This window comes from Eriocheir sinensis, unplaced genomic scaffold, assembly GCF_024679095.1.
Source record: "Eriocheir sinensis breed Jianghai 21 unplaced genomic scaffold, ASM2467909v1 Scaffold560, whole genome shotgun sequence".
In the NCBI taxonomy this organism is placed as follows: domain Eukaryota; kingdom Metazoa; phylum Arthropoda; class Malacostraca; order Decapoda; family Varunidae; genus Eriocheir; species Eriocheir sinensis.
Genome location: NW_026111899.1, coordinates 112,595 through 134,786, shown reverse-complemented (window position 1 = coordinate 134,786; position 22,192 = coordinate 112,595). Strand labels below are relative to the sequence as shown.

Below are 22,192 nucleotides of genomic sequence, written 5' to 3'. Positions count from 1 at the left end.
TAGTTCCGCGAGGCGTGCGTCGAAGCATTGGGCCCTGGGACCCATCCCGCCGGATGTGGTGAAGACGAGGGGGGTGAAGCTGCCCTGATCCACGTGTTGGATTCTTTCACCGTATGCCCTTGTCTTCTCCTGCTCGTTCCTGTGTTGGGCGGCTTGCAGGGGCAGCTCACGGTGACAGGCAGCCATCGGGTCGAATATGCGGATGTCCATGAACGCCCGCTGTCCGCGCACCCAGAATCCGCGGGCACTTACATCAACCCGTGCCTCCTGTGAAGTATTGGCTGTCCTGTACCGAAGGTGTTCGCCGTCCAGGGGAAGCAGTGCCGGCTCGGTAGTGACGTCTTGGCATACCTCCCCGAGCATGCTGGCTGTCAGATCCCTCATTTCATCGTGTCGAATACAGACAAAGCCTCCTTTTTTACATGTCATGGTGTGGGTGACATCATTTGGTGATCCACATGCACAGAGATCAGGCAGTCCCTCAATCGGCCAGCCATATCTCAGAGCAATGGCGTCGACAAATTCTTGTTTGTTGAGGCTGAAGCCCTTTGCTCTGATTGGTAATGACGTTAGCCAGCTAGAGGCGCCTGCCTCCTGTGCTGTGTGTATTTTCTACCCATTTCTGTGGACAGGTGGTGTGTAAGACGGTCCAGCTCGTCTTTTTGGGCCTGTTGTCTTTCTTCTGAGATTTTTCTTTTAATATCTCTTATTTCTGTTTGGTCTATCTCGCCCTCTGCCTCCTGAGCGATGATCCTGTTGATGAGTGACCTGGTAAGGCTGATGGAGTTTTGGTTCTCCTTATCTGCCAGCTTCTCAGGGTTGGTGATCCCCATCCCACCCAGTCTTGGGGGACTACTTCTACTACTACTATTACAACAACAACAGTAACAACTACATCTATTATCACTTCAACTACTACTTCAACTACTACTACTACTACTACTACTACTACTACTACTACTACTACCACCACCACCACCACATCACCTGTTTGCGTGTTACTTTACCAAGAGGGTCAATAGATGTTTTGAAGCTCTCTGAGTCCTCTCTGCTCGGTTGTTTTGGTGGGGACAGCGGGGGTCATAAAGGGTCACGAGCGGTCAGAGGTCACGGTAAACAAGAGGTCAGGTCAGGTCAGGGAGGGTCAGGAGGCATAGCAGGTCACGCGGTTAGTTTTAATATACTGCTCTTTGTAATGTTGTTTACGTTCACTTTCTCCGTCTGTGTTTTTTTTCCTCTTATTTTTACTGGTTCTTGTTCTTCCTCCTGTTCTTGATCTGCTGGTTCTTCTAGTTATTCGTGTTCTTGATCTTTTTCTAGTTCTTAATCTGGTTCTTCCTTTCTACTCGTATTTTTTATGGTGCTGTTGTTCTTGTTTTTCTCGTTTTTTTTCCGTGCCTGGTTTTGGCCTATAATGATGAAAGGAGAATTAGTTTATGTGCGCGTCCAACGTAGATCGATAGAAGAGTGGTAAAGATAATAATACTTCCACATAGTTTCAACAGTATAACAAAATATATTTCCTACATCTTTATAAATACGGCTATTTACATATACATTTGTCTCAAGGGATGCGCGTACGTATAATACAGTTGTACTACATGTAACACTGACCAGAGCCTGTTGTGTGTGTGTGTGTGTGTGTGTGTGTGTGTGTGTGTAATTCACCACTGCCTGATCACGAGTTGGACTCGCTTTCGCCAGCAGGTACCCTCCCGACACGAGGAAGTGCATGCTCATTATCGTCGATCTCTGGGTACTGCCAGGACCTCACACACCACACACCCCATCCCCCTTGGTCAAGGGGGGACAGTAACCACTCCTAGTCAACGGAAAGAATCCGGCCTGAGCGGGGCTCGAACCGCCGCCTGTTTGACCTTGAAGCCTTGCAGCGCCGCGCTCTAACCGATTGAGCTACCGGAGCGGTGTGTGTGTGTGTGTGTGTGTGTGTGTGTGTGTGTGTGTGTGTGTGTGTGTGTGTAATGGTCTGATCACACAATAGTCTCACGATTGCCAACTATTACTTTTCCCGGATGAGCGACTCACAAGTGACGGATCTCTGGGTACGGGCTACGTGCTTGTGTATGTGTGACGTTTCTGGCTATTGCACAATAAATATTATAAATACACCCCTTCAAACACTGCATGCACGCTTCACACACACACACACACACACACACACACACACACACACACACACACACACACACACACACACACACACACACACACACACACACACACACACACACACAAACATACACACACATTATCACATATGTCAGCCACTAGTGGCACTCAGTTGTCTGCAGTTCCCCGCCTGTCCCCATACGATTACTCGGGCTCCATCGCCTCACGCCTCGGGGGTCCAGGGGTTTGGTGCGGGGCTGGGCAGGGATAAACTGAAGGAGGTGGGGGCGGCGGGGAGCCTAGGGTGACCCGCAAGTCAGCCCCGTGAGAGCGAGGCCCGGCGTGCCTTGAGGAGGAGGCGGCGCAGGAGGTCCATGGCCTCGGGCAGACCCTCGCCGGTGACGGCACAGGCGGGTGCAAGGCCCCAGGGCTGGGCGGGCGGCAGGTCGTGCAGGCCGAGGGCGTCAGCCATGGCGGCGGGCGTTCTGGCCCCCGGCAGATCCTGTTTGTTGGCCAGCACCAGCAGCGGCGGCCGTGAGCGGCGCAGCGCGGCGCTCTGTGCCGCTTGCCGGCGCACCAGGACGTGCAACTCGTGGCGCGCCTCCTCCAGCCGCTCCTCGCCGCTGCTGGCATCCACCACGAACAGCACCGCGTCGGCGCCGCGCGTGTAGGCGCGCCAAAGGGTTCGCACGCGATCATCGCCGCCCACGTCCCATGCCACCCAGGAGCAACCGCCGCCCCGCAAACATTCGCAGTTGAAGCCGACGGTGGGCACGGTGTTCACGTAGTGGCCGTACTTGAGCCGCAGCAGCGCCGTGGTCTTGCCCGACGAGTCGAGGCCCACGAGCACCAGTGTGGGCGGCCCCGCCACGAGCCCCGCCAGGCTCCTGCCCCAACAGCTGCATGTGTGGCGAGGCGTGGCGGCGCGGCAGTGTGCGCACTGCCCGTGTCCACCTGCCAACCCGCACACAGCCACACACTGGCCTGGCCGCCGCATGCCACACGCGTGCCGCCACTCACATTCATCCTGGCCACCTTCCTCCTCCTCCTCCTCCTCCCCCTCCTCCTCCTCCTTTTCCTCAGCCATTCGTCTGAGTAGCCAGAGTGCCCTGTAAGTGGCCTACAAAGTACCCCTGTGAGTTGCTACGTAGCATTCTACAGTAGGCAACACAGTTGATACAGTGCAGCCTTCTGAGTAGTAGCCTAAAACAGTCCACTGCTCAGCTGGAGTAGCAGACAGCGTTGGGCACTCTACGGAGTACACTACTCAACAGTCACAGAGTAGACGCTGCAACGTGTTGGAAGCGGCAGTGTGTCCAGCAGTGGTGGGCACCGCTAACCAAAAAGTCAGCTTCGCTAACTGGTAATCCACTGACTATAATATTAACTTCGCATATGCTAAACCGCTAAACCGATAAAGAAATTAGTGGAAGCTAACGCTAACCGCTAACCGCTATTTTACTGTATATGGATTTATCTTCGGTTTAGTATTATGGCTCTAAAATCCTTAAAAACAGACCTAGTGAACTAAAATTTCAATGAGTTGTAGCTTAGACAATAGATTTCACTAATAAGCGTCCAATTACCCTATTTTAGTGATTAATTTACCCAAAAGTGGAAGCCCTGGAATTACTGCGCCATGTGGCTCAGCTGGTGCTGTGTCTGCCCACAAACCTGTATGATTTTTTAAGTGGACGTAAAGTTGGCGGACGAGGAACTATATTCAGCGGAAGCTAATTGGTTCACTAACACTTTACAAAGTTAACGAAAAATCTTGTCACCTAATGAAAAGACTTGCCTCGCTAATCAGCGGTTAGCGGGTTAGCAGAACCGTGGCCAACACTGCATATCACACGACATTACCTGGAAACATATCACACGACATTACCTGGAAACATATCACACGACATTACCTGGAAACATATCACACAACATTACCTGGAAACATATCACAAGACATTACCTGGAAACATATCACACAACATTACCTGGAAACATATCACACGACATTACCTGGAAACATATCACACGACATTACCTTGAAACATATCACACAACATTACCTGGAAACATATCACACGACATTACCTGGAAACATATCACACGACATTACCTTGAAACATATCACAGCATTACTTGGAAACATATCACACAACATTACCTGGAAACATATCACACGACATTACCTTGAAACATATCACACGACATTACCTGGAAACATATCACACAACATTACCTGGAAACATATCACACAACATTACCTGGAAACATATCACACAACATTACCTAGAAACATATCACACGACATTACCTGGAAACATATCACACGACATTACCTGGACACATATCACACGACATTACCTGGAAACATATCACACGACATTACCTGGAAACATATCACACAACATTACCTGGAAACATATCACACAACATTACCTGGAAACATATCACACGACATTACCTGGAAACATATCACACGACATTACCTGGAAACATATCACACGACATTACCTGGAAACATATCACACAACATTACCTGGAAACATATCACACGACATTACCTGGAAACATATCACACGACATTACCTGGAAACATATCACACGACATTACCGGAAACATATCACACAACATTACCTGGAAACATTTCACAACATTACCTGGAAACATATCACACAACATTACCTGGAAACATATCACACAACATTACCTGGAAACATATCACACAACATTACCTGGAAACATATCACACAACATTACCTGGAAACATATCACACCACATTACCTGGAAACATATCACACAACATTACCTGGAAACATATCACACAACATTACCTGGAAACATATCACACAACATTACCTGGAAACATATCACACAACATTACCTGGAAACATATCACACAACATTACCTGGAAACATATCACACAACATTACCTGGAACATATCACACAACTTTACCTGGAAACATATCACGACATTACCTGGAAACATATCACAACATTACCTGGAAACATATCACACACATTACCTGAAAGGAACATATCACACGACATTACCTGGAAACATATCACACAACATTACCTGGAAACATATCACACAACATTACCTGGAAACATATCACACGACATTACCTGGAAACATATCACACAACATTACCTGGAAACATATCACACAACATTACCTGGAAACATATCACACAACATTACCTGATAACATATCACACAACATTACCTGGAAACATATCACACGACATTACCTGGAAAGGAAACATATCACACAATATTACCTGGAAACATATCACACAGCATTACCTGGAAAGGAAACATATCACACAACATTACCTGGAAAGGAATCATATCACAACATTACCTGGAAAGGAACATATCACACAACATTACCTGGAGAGGGAACATATCACACAACATTACCTGGAGAGGAACATATCACACAACATTACCTGAAAGGAACATATCACACAACATTACCTGGAGAGGAAACATATCACACAACATTACCTGAGAGGAAACATATCACACAACATTACCTGAAAGGAACATATCACACAACATTACCTGAAAGGAAACATATCACACAACATTACCTGAAAGGAAACATATCACACAACATTACCTGGAAAGGAACATATCACACAACATTACCTGAGAGGAAACATATCACACAACATTACCTGGAGAGGGAAACATATCACACAACATTACCTGAAAGGAAACATATCACACAACATTACCTGAAAGGAAACATATCACACAACATTACCTGGAGAGGAACATATCACACAACATTACCTGGAAAGGAAACATATCACAACATTACCTGAAAGGGAACATATCACACAACATTACCTGAAAGGAAACATATCACACAACATTACCTGAAAGGGAACATATCACACAACATTACCTGGAGAGGAACATATCACACATCATTACCTGGAGAGGGAACATATCACACAACATTGCCTGGAGCGGGAACATATCACACAACATTACCTGGAGAGGGAACATATCACACAACATTACCTGGAGAGGAAACATATCACACAACATTACCTGAAGAAGGAACATATCACACAACATTACCTGGAGAAGGAACATATCACACAACATTACCTGGAGCGGGAACATATCACACAACATTGCCTGGAGCGGGAACATATCACACAACATTACCTGGAGAGGGAACATATCACACAACATTACCTGGAGAGGAAACATATCACACAACATTACCTGGAAAGGAAACATATCACACAACATTACCTGGAGAGGGAACATATCACAACATTACCTGGAAAGGGAAACATATCACACAACATTACCTGAAAGGGAAACATATCACACAACATTACCTGGAAAGGGAACATATCACACAACATTACCTGTTAAGGGAACATATCACACAACATTACCTGGAGAGGGAACATATCAAACAACATTACCTGGAGAGGAAACATTCACACAACTTTACCTGGAAACGAAACATATCACACAACATTACCTGGAGAGGAAACATATCACACAACATTACCCTGAAAGGAAACTTATCACACAACATTACCTATAGAGGAAACATATCACACAACATTAATCTGAAAGGAAACTTATCACACAACATTACCTGGAGAGGGAACGTATCACACAACATTACCTGGAAAGATAACATATCACATAACATTACCTGGAAAGGGAACATATCACACAACATTACCTGGAGAGGAAACATATCACACAACATTACCTGGAAGGGAAACATATCACACAACATTACCTGGAGAGGAAACATATCACACAACATTACCTGGTAGAGGAACATATCACACAACATTACCTGGAGAGGGAACATATCACACAACATTACCTGGAGAGGGAACATATCACACAACATTACCTGGAGAGGGAACATATCACACAACATTACCTTGAATGGAAACATATCACACAACATTACCTCGAGAGGGAACATATCACACAACATTACCTTGAAAGGGAACATATGACTCAACATTACCTGGAGAGGGATTATATCACACAACATTACATTGTAAGGGAACATATCACACAACATTACCTGGAGAGGGAACATAATACACAACATTACCTCGAGAGGGAACATATCACACAACATAAACCTTGATTGAAAACATATCACACAACATTACCTTGAGAGGTAACATTTCACACAACATTACCTCGAAAGGGAACATATCACACAACATTACCTCGAGAGGGAACATATCATACAACATTACCTTGAAAGGGAACATATGACACAACATTATTTGGAGAGGGATCATATCACACAACATTACCTTGAGAGGAAACATATCACACAACATTACCTTGAGAGGAAACATATCATACAAGATTACATTGAAAGGGAACATATCACACAACATTACCTTGAGAGGAAACATATCACACAACATTACCTGGAAAGGAAACATATCCCACAACATTACCTTGAGAGGAAACATATCACACAACATTACCTGGATAGGAAACATATCACACAATATTACCTGGAAAGGAAACATATTACACAACATTACCTAGAGAGTAAACTTATCACACAACATTACCTGGAGAAGGAAAATATCACACAACATTACCTGGAGAGGGAACATATCACACAACATTACCTGGAGAAGAAACATATCACACAACATTACCTGGAGAGGAAACATATCACATAACATTACCTGGAGAGGAAACATATCACACAATATTACCAGGAGAGGAAACATATCACACAACATTACCTGGAGAGGGAACTTATCACACAACATTACCAAGAAAGGAAACATATCACACAACATTACATGGAAAGGAAACATATCACACAACATTACCTGGAGAGGAAACATATCACACAACATTACCTGGAGAGGAAACATATCACACAATATTACCTGGAGAGGGAACATATCACACAACATTGCCTGAAAAGGAAACATATCACATTACATTACCTGGAGAAGGAAACATATCACACACCATTACCTGGAGAGGGAATATATCACACAACATTACCTGAAAGGAAATATCACACAACATTACCTCGAGAGGGAACATATCACATTACATTACCTGGAGAAGGAACATGTCACACAACATTACCTGGAGGGGGATCATATCACACAACATTACCTGGAGGGGGTCATATCACACAATATTACCTTGAAACGAAACATATCACACAACATTACCTGGAGAGGGAACATATCACACAACATTACCTTGAAAGGAAACATATCACACAACATTACCTGGAGAGGGAACATATCACACAACATTACCTGGAAAGGAAACATATCACACAACATTACCTGGAGAGGAAACATATCACACAACATTACCTGGAAAGGAAACATATCACACAACTATTACCTGGAAAGGGAATATATCACACAATATTACCTGGAGAGGGAACATATCACACAACATTGCCTGAAAAGGAAACATATCACATTACATTACCTGGAGAAGGAACATATCACTCAACATTACCTGGAGGGGGAACATATGATATAACATTACCTGGAAATGGAACATATCACACAATATTACCTTGAAAGGAAACATATCACACAACATTACATGTAAATGGAACATAGCACACAATATTACCTTGAAAGGAAACATATCACACAACATTACCTGGAAAGGGAACATATCACACAACATTACCTGGAAAGGGAACATATCACACAACATTACCTGGAAAGGGAACATATCACACAACATTACCTGGAAAGGGAACATATCACACAACATTACATGGAAATGGAACATATCACACAACATTACCTGGAAATGAAACATATCACACAACATTACCTGGAGAGGTAACATATCACACAACATTACCTGGAAAGGGAACATATCACACAACATTACCTGGAAAGGAAACATATCACACAACATTACCTGGAGAGGAAACATATCACACAACATTACCTGGAAAGGAAACATATCACACAACATTACCTGGAGAGGAAACATATCACACAACATTACCTGGAGAGGAAACATATCACACAACATTACCTGGAGAGGGAACATATCACACAACATTACCTGGAAAGGAAACATATCACACAACATTACCTGGAAAGGGAACATATCACACAACATTACCTGGAAAGGAAACATATCACACAACATTACCTGGAAATGAAACATATCACACAACATTACCTGGAAAGGGATCATATCACACAACTATTACCTGGAAAGGAAACATATCACAGAACATTACCAGAATGGAAACATATAACACAACACTACCTGGAAAGGGAACATATCACACAACATTACCTTGAAAGGGAACATATCACACAACATTACCTGGAGAGGGAACATATCACACAACATTACCTGAAGAGGGAACATATCACATAAAATTACCTGGAAAGGGAATATATCACACAACATTACCTGGAAAGGGAACATATCACACAACATTACCTGAAGAAGGAACATATCACATAACATTACCTGAGAGGAACATATCACACAACATTACCTGGAGAGGAAACATATCACATAACATTACCTGGAGTGGAAACATATCACACAATATTACTATGAGAGGAAACATATCACACAACATTACCTGGAGAGGGAACTTATCACACAACATTACCTAGACAGGAAACATATCACACTACATTACCTGGAGAGGGAACATATCACACAACATTACCTGGAGAGGAAACATATCACACAACATTACCTGAAGAGGGAACATATAACACAACATTACCTGAGAGGGAAACATATCACACAACATTACCTGGAGAGGAAACATATCACACAACATTACCTGGAGAGGAACATATCACACAACATTACCTGAAAGGAAACATATCACACAACATTACCTGAAAGGGAACATATCACACAACATTACCTGAGAGGAAACATATCACACAACATTACCTGAGAGGGAACATATCACACAACATTACCTGAAAGGAAACATATCACACAACATTACCTGAGAGGGAACATATCACACAACATTACCTGAGAGGAAACATATCACACAACATTACCTGAAAGGGAACATATCACACAACATTACCTGAGAGGAAACATATCACACATCATTACCTGGTGAGGAAACATATCACACAACATTACCTGAGAGGAAACATATCACACAACATTACCTGGAGAGGAAACATAACACACAACATTACCTGAGAGGAACATATCACACAACATTGCCTGGAGAGGGAACATATCACACAACATTACCTCGAGAGGGAACATATCACACAACATTACCTGAAAGGAACATATCACACAATATTACCTGGAAAGGAAACATATCACACAACATTACTTGGAGAGGAAACATATCACACAACATTACCTGGAGAGGGAACATATCACAAAACATTACCTAAAGAGGGAACATATCACACAACATTACCTGGAAAGGAAACATATCACATAACATTACCTGGAGAGGAAACATATCACACAACATTACCTGAGAGGAACATATCACACAACATTACCTGGAGAGGAAACATATCACACAACATTACCTGAGAGAAACATATCACACAACATTACCTGGAGAGGAAACATATCACACAACATTACCTGGAGAGGGAACATATCACACAACATTACCTGAGAGGAAACATATCACACCACATTACCTTGAGATGAAACATATCATACAACATTACCTTGAGAGGTAACATATCACACAACATTACGTGGAGAGGAAACATATCACACAACATTACCTGGAGAGGAACATATCACACAACATTACCTGAGGAAACATATCACACAACATTACCTGGAAAGGAAACATATCATACAACATTACCTGGAGAGGAAACATATCACACAACATTACCTGGAGAGGGAACATATCACACAACATTACCTGAGAGGAAACATATCACACAACATTACCTGAAAGGAATATCACACAACATTACCTGAGAGGAACATATCACACAACATTACCTGAGAGGGAACATATCACACAACATTACCTGAAAGGAAACATATCACACAACATTACCTGGAGAGGAACATATCACACAACATTACCTGAGAGGAAACATATCACACAACATTACCTGAAAGGGAACATATCACACAACATTACCTTGAGAGGAAACATATCACACAACATTACCTGGAAAGGAAACATATCACACAACATTAAGTGGAGAGGAAACATATCAAACAACATTACCTGGAGAGGAAACATATCACACAACATTACCTGAAAGGAAACATATCACACAACATTACCTGAAAGGAACATATCACACAACATTACCTGAGAGGAAACATATCACACAACATTACCTGAGAGGAACATATCACACAACATTACCTGAAAGGAAACATATCACACAACATTACCTGGAGAAGGAAACATATCACACAACATTACCTGAGAGGAAACATATCACACAACATTACCTGGAGAGGAACATATCACACAACATTACCTGGAGAGGGAACTTATCACACAACATTACCAAGAAAGGAAACATATCACACAACATTACCTTGAAAGGGAACATTTCATACAACATTACCTGGAGTGGGAACATATCACACAGCATTACCTGGAGAGGGAACATATCACACAACATTACCTCGAGAGGGAACATATCACACAACATAAACCTTGAATGAAAACATATCACACAACATTACCTTGAAAGGAAACATATCACACAACATTACCTGGAGAGGAAACATATCACACGACATTACCTGGAGAGGAAACATATCATACAACATTGCCTGAAAAGGAAACATATCACATTATATTACATGGAGAGGGAACATATCACACTACATTACCTGGAAATGGAACATATCACACAATATTACCTTGAAAGGAAACATATCACACAACATTACCTGGAAATGGAACATAAAACACAACATTACCAGGAGAGGGAACATATCCCACAACATTACCTTGAAAGGGAACATATCACACAACATTACCTGGAGAGGAAACATATCACACAACATTACCTGGAAAGGAAACATATCACACAACAATACCTTGAGAGGAAACATATCACACAACATTACCTGGAGAGGAAACATATCACACAACATTACTTGGAGAAGAAACATATCACACAACATTACGTGGAGAGGGAACATATCACACAACATTGGCTGGAAAGCAAACATATCACACAACATTACCTGGAAAGGAAACATATCACACAACATTACCTGGAGAGGAAACATATCACACAACATTACCTGGAGAGGAAACATATCATACAACATTACCTGGAAAGGAAACATATCACACAACATTACCTGGAGAGGAAACATATCATACAACATTACCTGGAGAGGAAACATATCACACAACATTACCTGAAAGGAACATATCACACAACATTACCTGGAAAGGAAACATATCACACAACATTACCTGGAGAGGAAACATATCACACAACATTACCTGGAGAGGAAACATATCACACAACATTACCTGGAGAGGGAACATATCACACAACATTACCTGTAGAGGAAACATATCACACAACATTACCTGGAGAGGGAACATATCACACAACATTACCTGGAGAGGGAACATATCACACAACATTACCTGGAGAGGGAACATATCACACAACATTACCTGAATAGGAAACATATCACACAACATTACCTGGAGAGGAAACATATCACACAACATTACCTGGAGAGGAAACATATCACACAACATTACCTGGATAGGAAACATATCACACAACATTACCTGGAGAGGAAACATATCACACAACATTACCTGGAGAGGAAACATATCACACAACATTACCTGGATAGGAAACATATCACACAACATTACCTGAGGAGGGAACATATCACACAACATTACCTGGATAGGAAACATATCACACAACATTACCTGGAGAGGGAACATATCACACAACATTACCTGGAAAGGAAACATATCACACAACATTACCTGAAGAGGAACATATCACACAACATTACCTGAGAGGAAACATATCACACAACATTACCTGAGAGGAACATATCACACAACATTACCTGAAAGGGAACATATCACACAACATTACCTGGAGAGGAAACATATCACACAACACTACCTGGAGAGGTAAAATATCACACAACATTACCTGAAAGGGAACATATCACACAACATTACCTGAGAGGAAACATATCACACAACATTACCTGGAAAGGGAAACATATCACACAACATTACCTGAGAGGAAACATATCACACAACATTACCTGAAAGGGAAACATATCACACAACATTACCTGGAAAGGAAACATATCACACAACATTACCTGAGAGGAAACATATCACATTACATTACCTGGAGAGGAAACATATCACAAAACATTACCTGGAGGGGGAACATATCACACAACATTACCTGGAGGAAACATATCACACAACATTACCTGGAGGGAAACATATCACACAACATTACCTGAGAGGAAACATATCACACAACATTACCTGGAGAGGAAACATATCACACAACATTACCTGGAGAGGAACATATCACACAACATTACCTGAAAGGAACATATCACACAACATTACCTGGAAAGGAAACATATCACACAACATTACCTGGAGAGAAACATATCACACAACATTACCTGAGAGGAACATATCACACAACATTACCTGGAGAGGAAACATATCACACAACATTACCTTGAAAGGAAACATATCACACAACATTACCTGAGAGGAACATATCACACAACATTACCTGAGAGGAACATATCACACAACATTACCTGAAAGGAAACATATCACACAACATTACCTGTAGAGGAAACATATCACACAACATTACCTGAGAGGAAACATATCACACAACATTACCTGAAAGGGAAACATATCACACAACATTACCTGAGAGGAAACATATCACACAACATTACCTGGAGAGGAAACATATCACACAACATTACCTGAGAGGAAACATATCACACAAAATTACCTCGAGAGGAAACATATCACACAACATTACCTGAAAGGAAACATATCACACAACATTACCTGAGAGGAAACATATCACACAACATTACCTTGAGAGGAAACATATCACACAACATTACTTGGAGAGGGAACATATCACACAACATTACCTGGAGAAGAAACATATCACACAACATTACCTGGAGAGGAAACATATCACATAACATTACCTGGAGAGGAAACATATCACACAATATTACTAGGAGAGGAAACATATCACACAACATTACCTGGAGAGGGAACTTATCACACAACATTACCAAGAAAGGAAACATATCACACAACATTACATGGAAAGGAAACATATCACACAACATTACCTGGAGAGGAAACATATCACACAACATTACCTGGAGAGGAAACACATCACACAATATTACCTGGAGAGGGAACATATCACATAACATTGCCTGAAAAGGAAACATATCACATTATATTACCTGGAGAAGGAACATATCACACAACATTACCTCGAGAGGGAACATATCACACAACATAAACCTTGAATGAAAACATATCACTCAACATTACCTTGAAAGGGAGCATTTCACACAACATTACCTCGAGAGGGAACATATCACACAACATTACCTCGAGAGGGAACATATCACACAACATTACCTTGAAAGGAAACATATCACACAACATTACCTGGAGAGGGAACATATCACACAACATTACCTTGAAAGGAAACATATCACACAACATTACCTGGAGAGGGAACATATCACACAACATTACCTGGAGAGGAAACATATCACACAACATTACCTGGAGAGGAAACATATCACACAACATTACCTGGAGAGGAAACTTATCACACAACATTACCTGGATAGGAAACATATCACACAATATTACCTGGAAAGGAAACATATTACACAACATTACATACAGAGTAAACTTATCACACAACATTACCTGGAGAAGGAAAATATCACACAACATTACCTGGAGAGGGAACATATCACACAACATTACCTGGAGAGGAAACATATCACACAACATTACCTGGAAAGGAAACATATCACACAACATTACCTGGAGAGGAAACATATCACACAACATTACCTGGAGAGGGAACATATCACACAACATTACCTGGAGAGGTAACATATCACACAACATTACCAAGAAAGTAAACATATCACACAACATTACATGGAAAGGAAACATATCACACAACATTACCTGGAGAGGAAACATATCACACAACATTACCTGGAGAGGAAACATATCACACAATATTACCTGGAGAGGGAACATATCACACAACATTGCCTGAAAAGGAAACATATCACATTACATTACCTGGAGAAGGAACATATCACACAACATTACCTGGAGGGGGAACATATCACACAACATTACCTGGAGAGGGAACATATCATAAAACATTACCTTGAAAGGAAACATATCACACAACATTACCTGGAGAGGGAACATATCACACAACATTGCCTGGAAAGGAAACATATCACATTACATTACCTGGAGAGGGAACATATCACACAACATTACCTGAGAGGAAACATATCACAACATTACCTGAGAGGGAACATATCACACAACATTACCTGAGAGGAAACATATCACACAACATTACCTGGAGAGGGAAACATATCACACAACATTACCTGGAGAGGAACATATCACACAACATTACCTGAGAGGAACATATCACACAACATTCCCTGGAACGGAAACATATCACACAACATTACCTGGAGAGGGAACATATCACACTACATTACCTTGAAAGGAAACATATCACACAACATTACCTGGAGAGGGAACATATCACACAACATTACCTGGAGGGGGAACATATCACACAACATTACCTGGAGAGGGAACATATCACACAACATTACCTGGAGAGGGAACATATCACACAACATTACCTGGAGAGGGAACATATCACACAAAATTACCTTTAAAGGAAACATATCACACAACATTACCTGGAGAGGGCACATATCACACAACATTGCCTGGAGAGGAAACATATCACACAACATTACCTCGAGAGGGAACATATCATACAAGATTAACTTGAAAGGGAACATATGACACAACATTATTTGGAGAGGGACCATATCACACAACATTACCTTGAGAGGAAACATATCACACAACATTACCTGGAGAGGTAACATATCACACAACATTACCTTGAGAGGGAACATATCACACAACATTACCTGGAGAGGAAACATATCACACAACATTACCTTGAGAGGGAACATATCACACAACATTACCTTGAGAGGAAACATATCACACAACATTACCTGGAAAGGAAACATATCCCACAACATTATCTTGAGAGGAAACATATCACACAACATTACCTGGATAGGAAACATATCACACAACATTACCTGGAGAAGGAAAATATCACACAACATTACCTGGAGAGGGAACATATGACACAACATTACCTGGAGAAGAAACATATCACACAACATTACCTGGGGAGGAAACATATCACAAAACATTACAAGTATAGGAAACATATCACACAAAATTACCTCGAGAGGGAACTTATCACACAATATTACCAAGAAAGGAAACATATTACACAACATTACATGGAAAGGAAACATATCACACAACATTACCTGGAGAGGAAACATATCACACAACATTACCTCGAGAGGGAACATATCACACAACATAAACCTTGAATGAAAACATATCACACAACATTACCTTGAAAGGGAGCATTTCACACAACATTACCTCGAGAGGGAACATATCACACAACATTACCTCGAGAGGGAACATATCATACAAGATTACCTTGAAAGGGAACATATGACACAACATTATTTGGAGAGGGACCATATCACACAACATTACCTTGAGAGGAAACATATCACACAACATTACATTGAAAGGGAACATATCACACAACATTACCTTGAGAGGAAACATATCACACAACATTACCTGGAAAGGAAACATATCCCACAACATTACCTTGAGAGGAAACATATCACACAACATTACCTGGATAGGAAACATATCACACAATATTACCTGGAAAGGAAACATTTCACACTATATTACCTTGAAAGGAAACATATCACACAACATTACCTGGAGAGGGAACATATCACACAACATTACTTGGAGAGGAAACATATCACACAACATTACCTGGAAAAGAAACATATCACACAACATTACCTGGAGAGGAAACATATCACAAAACATTACCTGGAGAGGAAACATATCACACAATATTACTAGGAGAGGAAACATATCACACAACATTACCTCGAGAGGGAACTTATCACACAATATTACCAAGAAAGGAAACATATCACACAACATTACATGGAAAGGAAACATATCACACAACATTACCTGGAGAGGAAACATATCACACAACATTACCTGGAGAGGAAACATATCACACAACATTACCTGGAGAGGAAACATATCACACAACATTACCTGGAGAGGGAACATATCACACAACATTACCTGGAGAGGGAACATATCACACAACATTACCTGGAGAGGAAACATATCACACAACATTACCTGGAGAGGGAACATATCACACAACATTACCTGGAAAGGGAACATATCACACAACATTACCTTGAGAGGGAACATATCACACAACATTACCTGGAAAGGAAACATATCACACAACATTACCTGGAGAGGGAACATATCACACAACATTACCTGGAAAGGAAACATATCACACAACATTACCTGGAGAGGGAACATATCACACAACATTACCTGGAGAGGAAACATATCACACAACATTACCTGGAGAGGAAACATATCACACAACCTTTCCTTGGAAGGGAACATATAACACAACATTACCTGGAAACATATCACACTACATTACCTGGAAAGGAAACATATCAAACAACATTACCTGGAAACATATCACACGACATTTCCTGGAGAGGAAACATATCACACAACATTACCTGAGAGGAACATATCACACAACATTACCTGGAGGGAACATATCACAACATTACCTGAAAGGAACATATCACACAACATTACCTTGAAAGGAAACATATCACACAACATTACCTGGAGAGGGAACATATCACACAACATTACCTGGAGAGGAAACATACACACAACATTACCTGGAAAGGAAACATATCACACAACATTACCTGGAGACGAAACATATCACACAACATTACCTGGAGAGGAAACATATCACACAACATTACCTGGAGAGGGAACATATCACACAACATTACCTTGAGAGGGAACATATCACACAACATTTCCTGGAGAGGGAACATATCACAAAACATTGCCTGAAGAGGATACATATCACATAACATTACCTGGAAAGGAAACATATCACACAACATTACCTGGAGAGGGAACATATCACACAACATTACCTGGAGAGGAAACATATCACACAACATTACCTGGAGAGGGAACATATCACACAACATTACCTGGAAAGGAAACATATCACAACATTACCTGGAGGGAAACATATCACACAATATTACCTGGAAAGGAAACATATTACACAACATTACCTGGAGATGGAACATATCACACAACATTACCTGGAGAGGGAACATATCACACAACATTACCTGGAGAGGGAACATATCATTCAACATTACCTGTAGAGGGAACATATCACAAAACATTACCTGGAGAGGGAACATATCACACAACATTGCCTGAAGAAGGAACATATCACACAACATTACCTGGAGAGTGAGCATATCACACATTACGTGAAGAGGGAACATATCACACAACATTACCTGGAGAGGGAACATATCACACAACATTACCTGGAAAGGAAACATATCATACAACATTACCTGAAAATGGAACATATCACACAATATTACCTTGAAAGGAAACATATCACACAACATTACCTGGAAATGCAACATATCACACAATATTACCTTGAAATGAAACATATCACACAACATTACCTGGAAAGGGAACATACCACACAACATTACCTGGAAAGGGAACATATCACAGTACATTGCCTGGAAAGGAAACATATCACACAACATTACCTGGAAATGGTTCATAAAACACAACTTTACCTGGAAAGGGAACATATCACACTACATTACCTGGAAATGGATTCTAATTTAGCAATATCCTTTGCATGGTGGGGAGACCAAAACTGTACCGCATATTCCAAGTGGGTTCTGACTAAACTATTGTAGAGCGGGAGTATTACATCTTTATTCTTGAATACAAAGTTTCTTTTAATGAAGCCCAACATTCTGTTCGCTTTAATTGCTGCATCGATGCATTGCTGTGAGAATTTGAGGTTTGACGCGATTTTGACCCCCAAGTCTTTGACGCATTAAACGCTTTTGAGTTTAACGCCGCGCATTTCGTATTCGAACTTCTTATTCCTCGTTCCAACTTGAAGGACCTGGCACTTGTCTACGTTAAAGGGCATCTCCCATCTATCCGACCAAGCTGAAATTTTGTGCAAATCCTCTTGGAGGCTTTGCCTGTCTTCGTCAGTGAGAACCGAGTTACCAATCTTTGTGTCGTCTGCAAATTTACTAATACGGTTATTGAGTCCAACATCCACGTCGTTGATGTAAATAATGAAGAGCACTGGGCCAAGGACCGAGCCCTGAGGGACGCCACTAGTGACAGGCGCCCACTCTGAGTTAAATCCGTCAATCACTACTCTTTGTTGTCTGTTGCTCAACCAAGTCGCGATCCATTGGTTTACTTGACCGTCAATACCTATTTGCTTTAATTTGTAAAGTAATTTATGATGCGGGACTTTATCAAACGCTTTCTGGAAATCAAGATAGACTACGTCCAGTGATTTGGTTACGTCATAAACAGTGAAGAGTTCGTTATAAAAGGTTAATAGGTTTGATAGGCAGGATCTTTTGTTTCGGAAGCCATGTTGTGAGTCCCCAATCAATGAGTGGCTTTCAAGGTAACTCACAATTTTGTCTCTAATTATGCCCTCAAGTAGCTTACCTACAACCGAAGTTAGACTAATGGGCCTGTAATTACCTGGTACTTTTTTTATCTCCTTTCTTGAAAATCGGTGTCACATTAGCCTTTTTCCAATCTGAAGGGACGATGCCTTGTCGCAAGGACATATTGAATACGGTTGTGAGGGAGGAGAGTATTTCGCCCTTTGTTTCTTTCAGCAGAGTTGGATATACTTTGTCAGGTCCAGGACTTTTATTTGTTTTAAGTGAATGGAGAGCTTTAAGGACTTCATCGGTTGTTATTTCAAAATTAGGCAATGCATGTTCGAGATTTACAATAGTACTGGTGTTGGTGGTAGCGAGAGGAGGACTGTTAGTATTAAACACCGAGGAAAAGTAATTGTTTAAGAGGTTTGCAATGTGTTGGCTGTCAGTCACTAGTGCACCGTCGCTGTTTGTTAAAGGTCCAATACCACTTTTGATCGCCTTTCTGTTGTTTATGTAACTGAAGAAAGATTTCGGATCATTTTTACAGTTGGCTGCAATATTTTCTTCATATCTACGCTTTGCCTGACCTACTAGTCTTTTTACTCGTCGCCTGGCATCATTATAAAGTCTAATGTTTTCGGGCGTGCTTTGTTCTTTCTTAAACCTGTAAAACAATTTTCTCTCACTGACTGATTGTTTAATTTCGCTATTAAACCACGGTGGGCTTTTATTAGTGTTAATTCGCTTCTCGCACAATGGAGGACGAATGTGTTCTGCTGAGTGAGTAAGTGATTTTTAAGGCTTAGCCAGGCTTCCTCTACGTTGCCGTCATCTGATAGTTGTATTTCTGTTAGTTTTTGTCGGATTTCTACGAAGTTAGCTCTTTTGAAATTGAGCACCTTTACTTTATTTTCAGTCACTGATGATTGAGCTTTAATGTCGACGCGCACTAATTTATGATCGCAAGAACCGAGGTGTTCTCCTACCGTGACACTACTGACTAGGTTATCTTGGGTCGTTATAACAAGGTCGAGTATATTATTTTGTCGAGTTGGCTCAGAAACCATTTGGCTTAGATAATTTTCTTCTAGAAATTCGATCATTCTATGTGACTCGCCTTCTGTACCTGACAGTGTCGCCCAGTCGATATGGGGGAGGTTAAAGTCTCCTAATATCAGTGAGTCGCTGTTATTAAGTGACTGCCTTAAGACGCTGTACATTTCAAGGTCGTCATCGAGTGATTGCCCGGGAGGTCTGTAGGTGACAGATATATTTAAATTGACTTTTGCAATGTTTACTCGCACGCACAAATGTTCAACGTTACTGTTTCCCGGTGTTTTGTCAGTGGGTTGCAAATAGCTTTTGACATAAAGGGCGACGCCACCGCCTCTACGGTTTACACGATCTTTGTTGAAGAGTCTGTAGCCATCTATGTTGTATTCGGAACTTAAATCAATATTTGTGGTGTCGATAAATGTTTCGGTTATAGCAATTATGTCAAAATTTTCTGTTAAAGCAAGACATCTCAGTTCATCAAATTTGTTTCTTAGGCTACGCGCATTGAAACTAAGGATTTTTAAGTTATCTAGAGGCTTGGTAATAGAGGTGGTGGTACTTGCGTGATCACGGTTACGTGTTTGTTGCGAGAGAGAGAGAGAGAGAGAGCATATTTGTTCTTAATTATCTCTTAGTGAGTTTCCGTATGAGAAATAAAGGTCATTAATTGCAATACACTTTTCAGAAATAGTTAATAGCAGAAGTAACAGTAGTTGCAGTATTAGTAGCAGCAGTAGTAGTAGTAGTAGTAGTAGTAGTAGTAGTAATAGTAGTAATAGAGGTAGTAGTAGTGATAGTGGTAGTAGTAATAGTAATAGTTGTTGTAGCAGGTAATAGCGATGATGGTAACAACAACAACAACAACAATACAACAACCAACTTAGTATAGTAATTACCAGGACAAAGGAAACTCGAAATCATAAGCGAATACATTAATATAAATAAGAACACGAAAAACAAGACGCTCAACAATGGAAATACACTTGA

The 22,192-nt window shown here is 41.1% G+C and overlaps 1 protein-coding gene across 1 annotated transcript; it reads right to left on the bottom strand.

Moving 5' to 3' along the window:
• Positions 1-1,501: 1,501 nt before the first annotated feature.
• LOC126993104 (ADP-ribosylation factor-like protein 4C) lies at positions 1,502-3,127 on the bottom strand. The gene has a single exon (XM_050851941.1). It carries the CDS (start codon positions 3,125-3,127, stop codon positions 2,447-2,449), a length of 681 nt encoding a protein of 226 aa, XP_050707898.1. The 3' UTR covers positions 1,502-2,446.
• Between the last annotated feature and the right edge of the window lie 19,065 nt (positions 3,128-22,192).

What these genes read in the sequence shown, in the direction of transcription:
- LOC126993104 (XM_050851941.1), bottom strand. Translation starts at nt 3,127, where the DNA reads ATGCGGCGGCCAGGCCAGTGTGTGGCTGTGTGCGGGTTGGCAGGTGGA.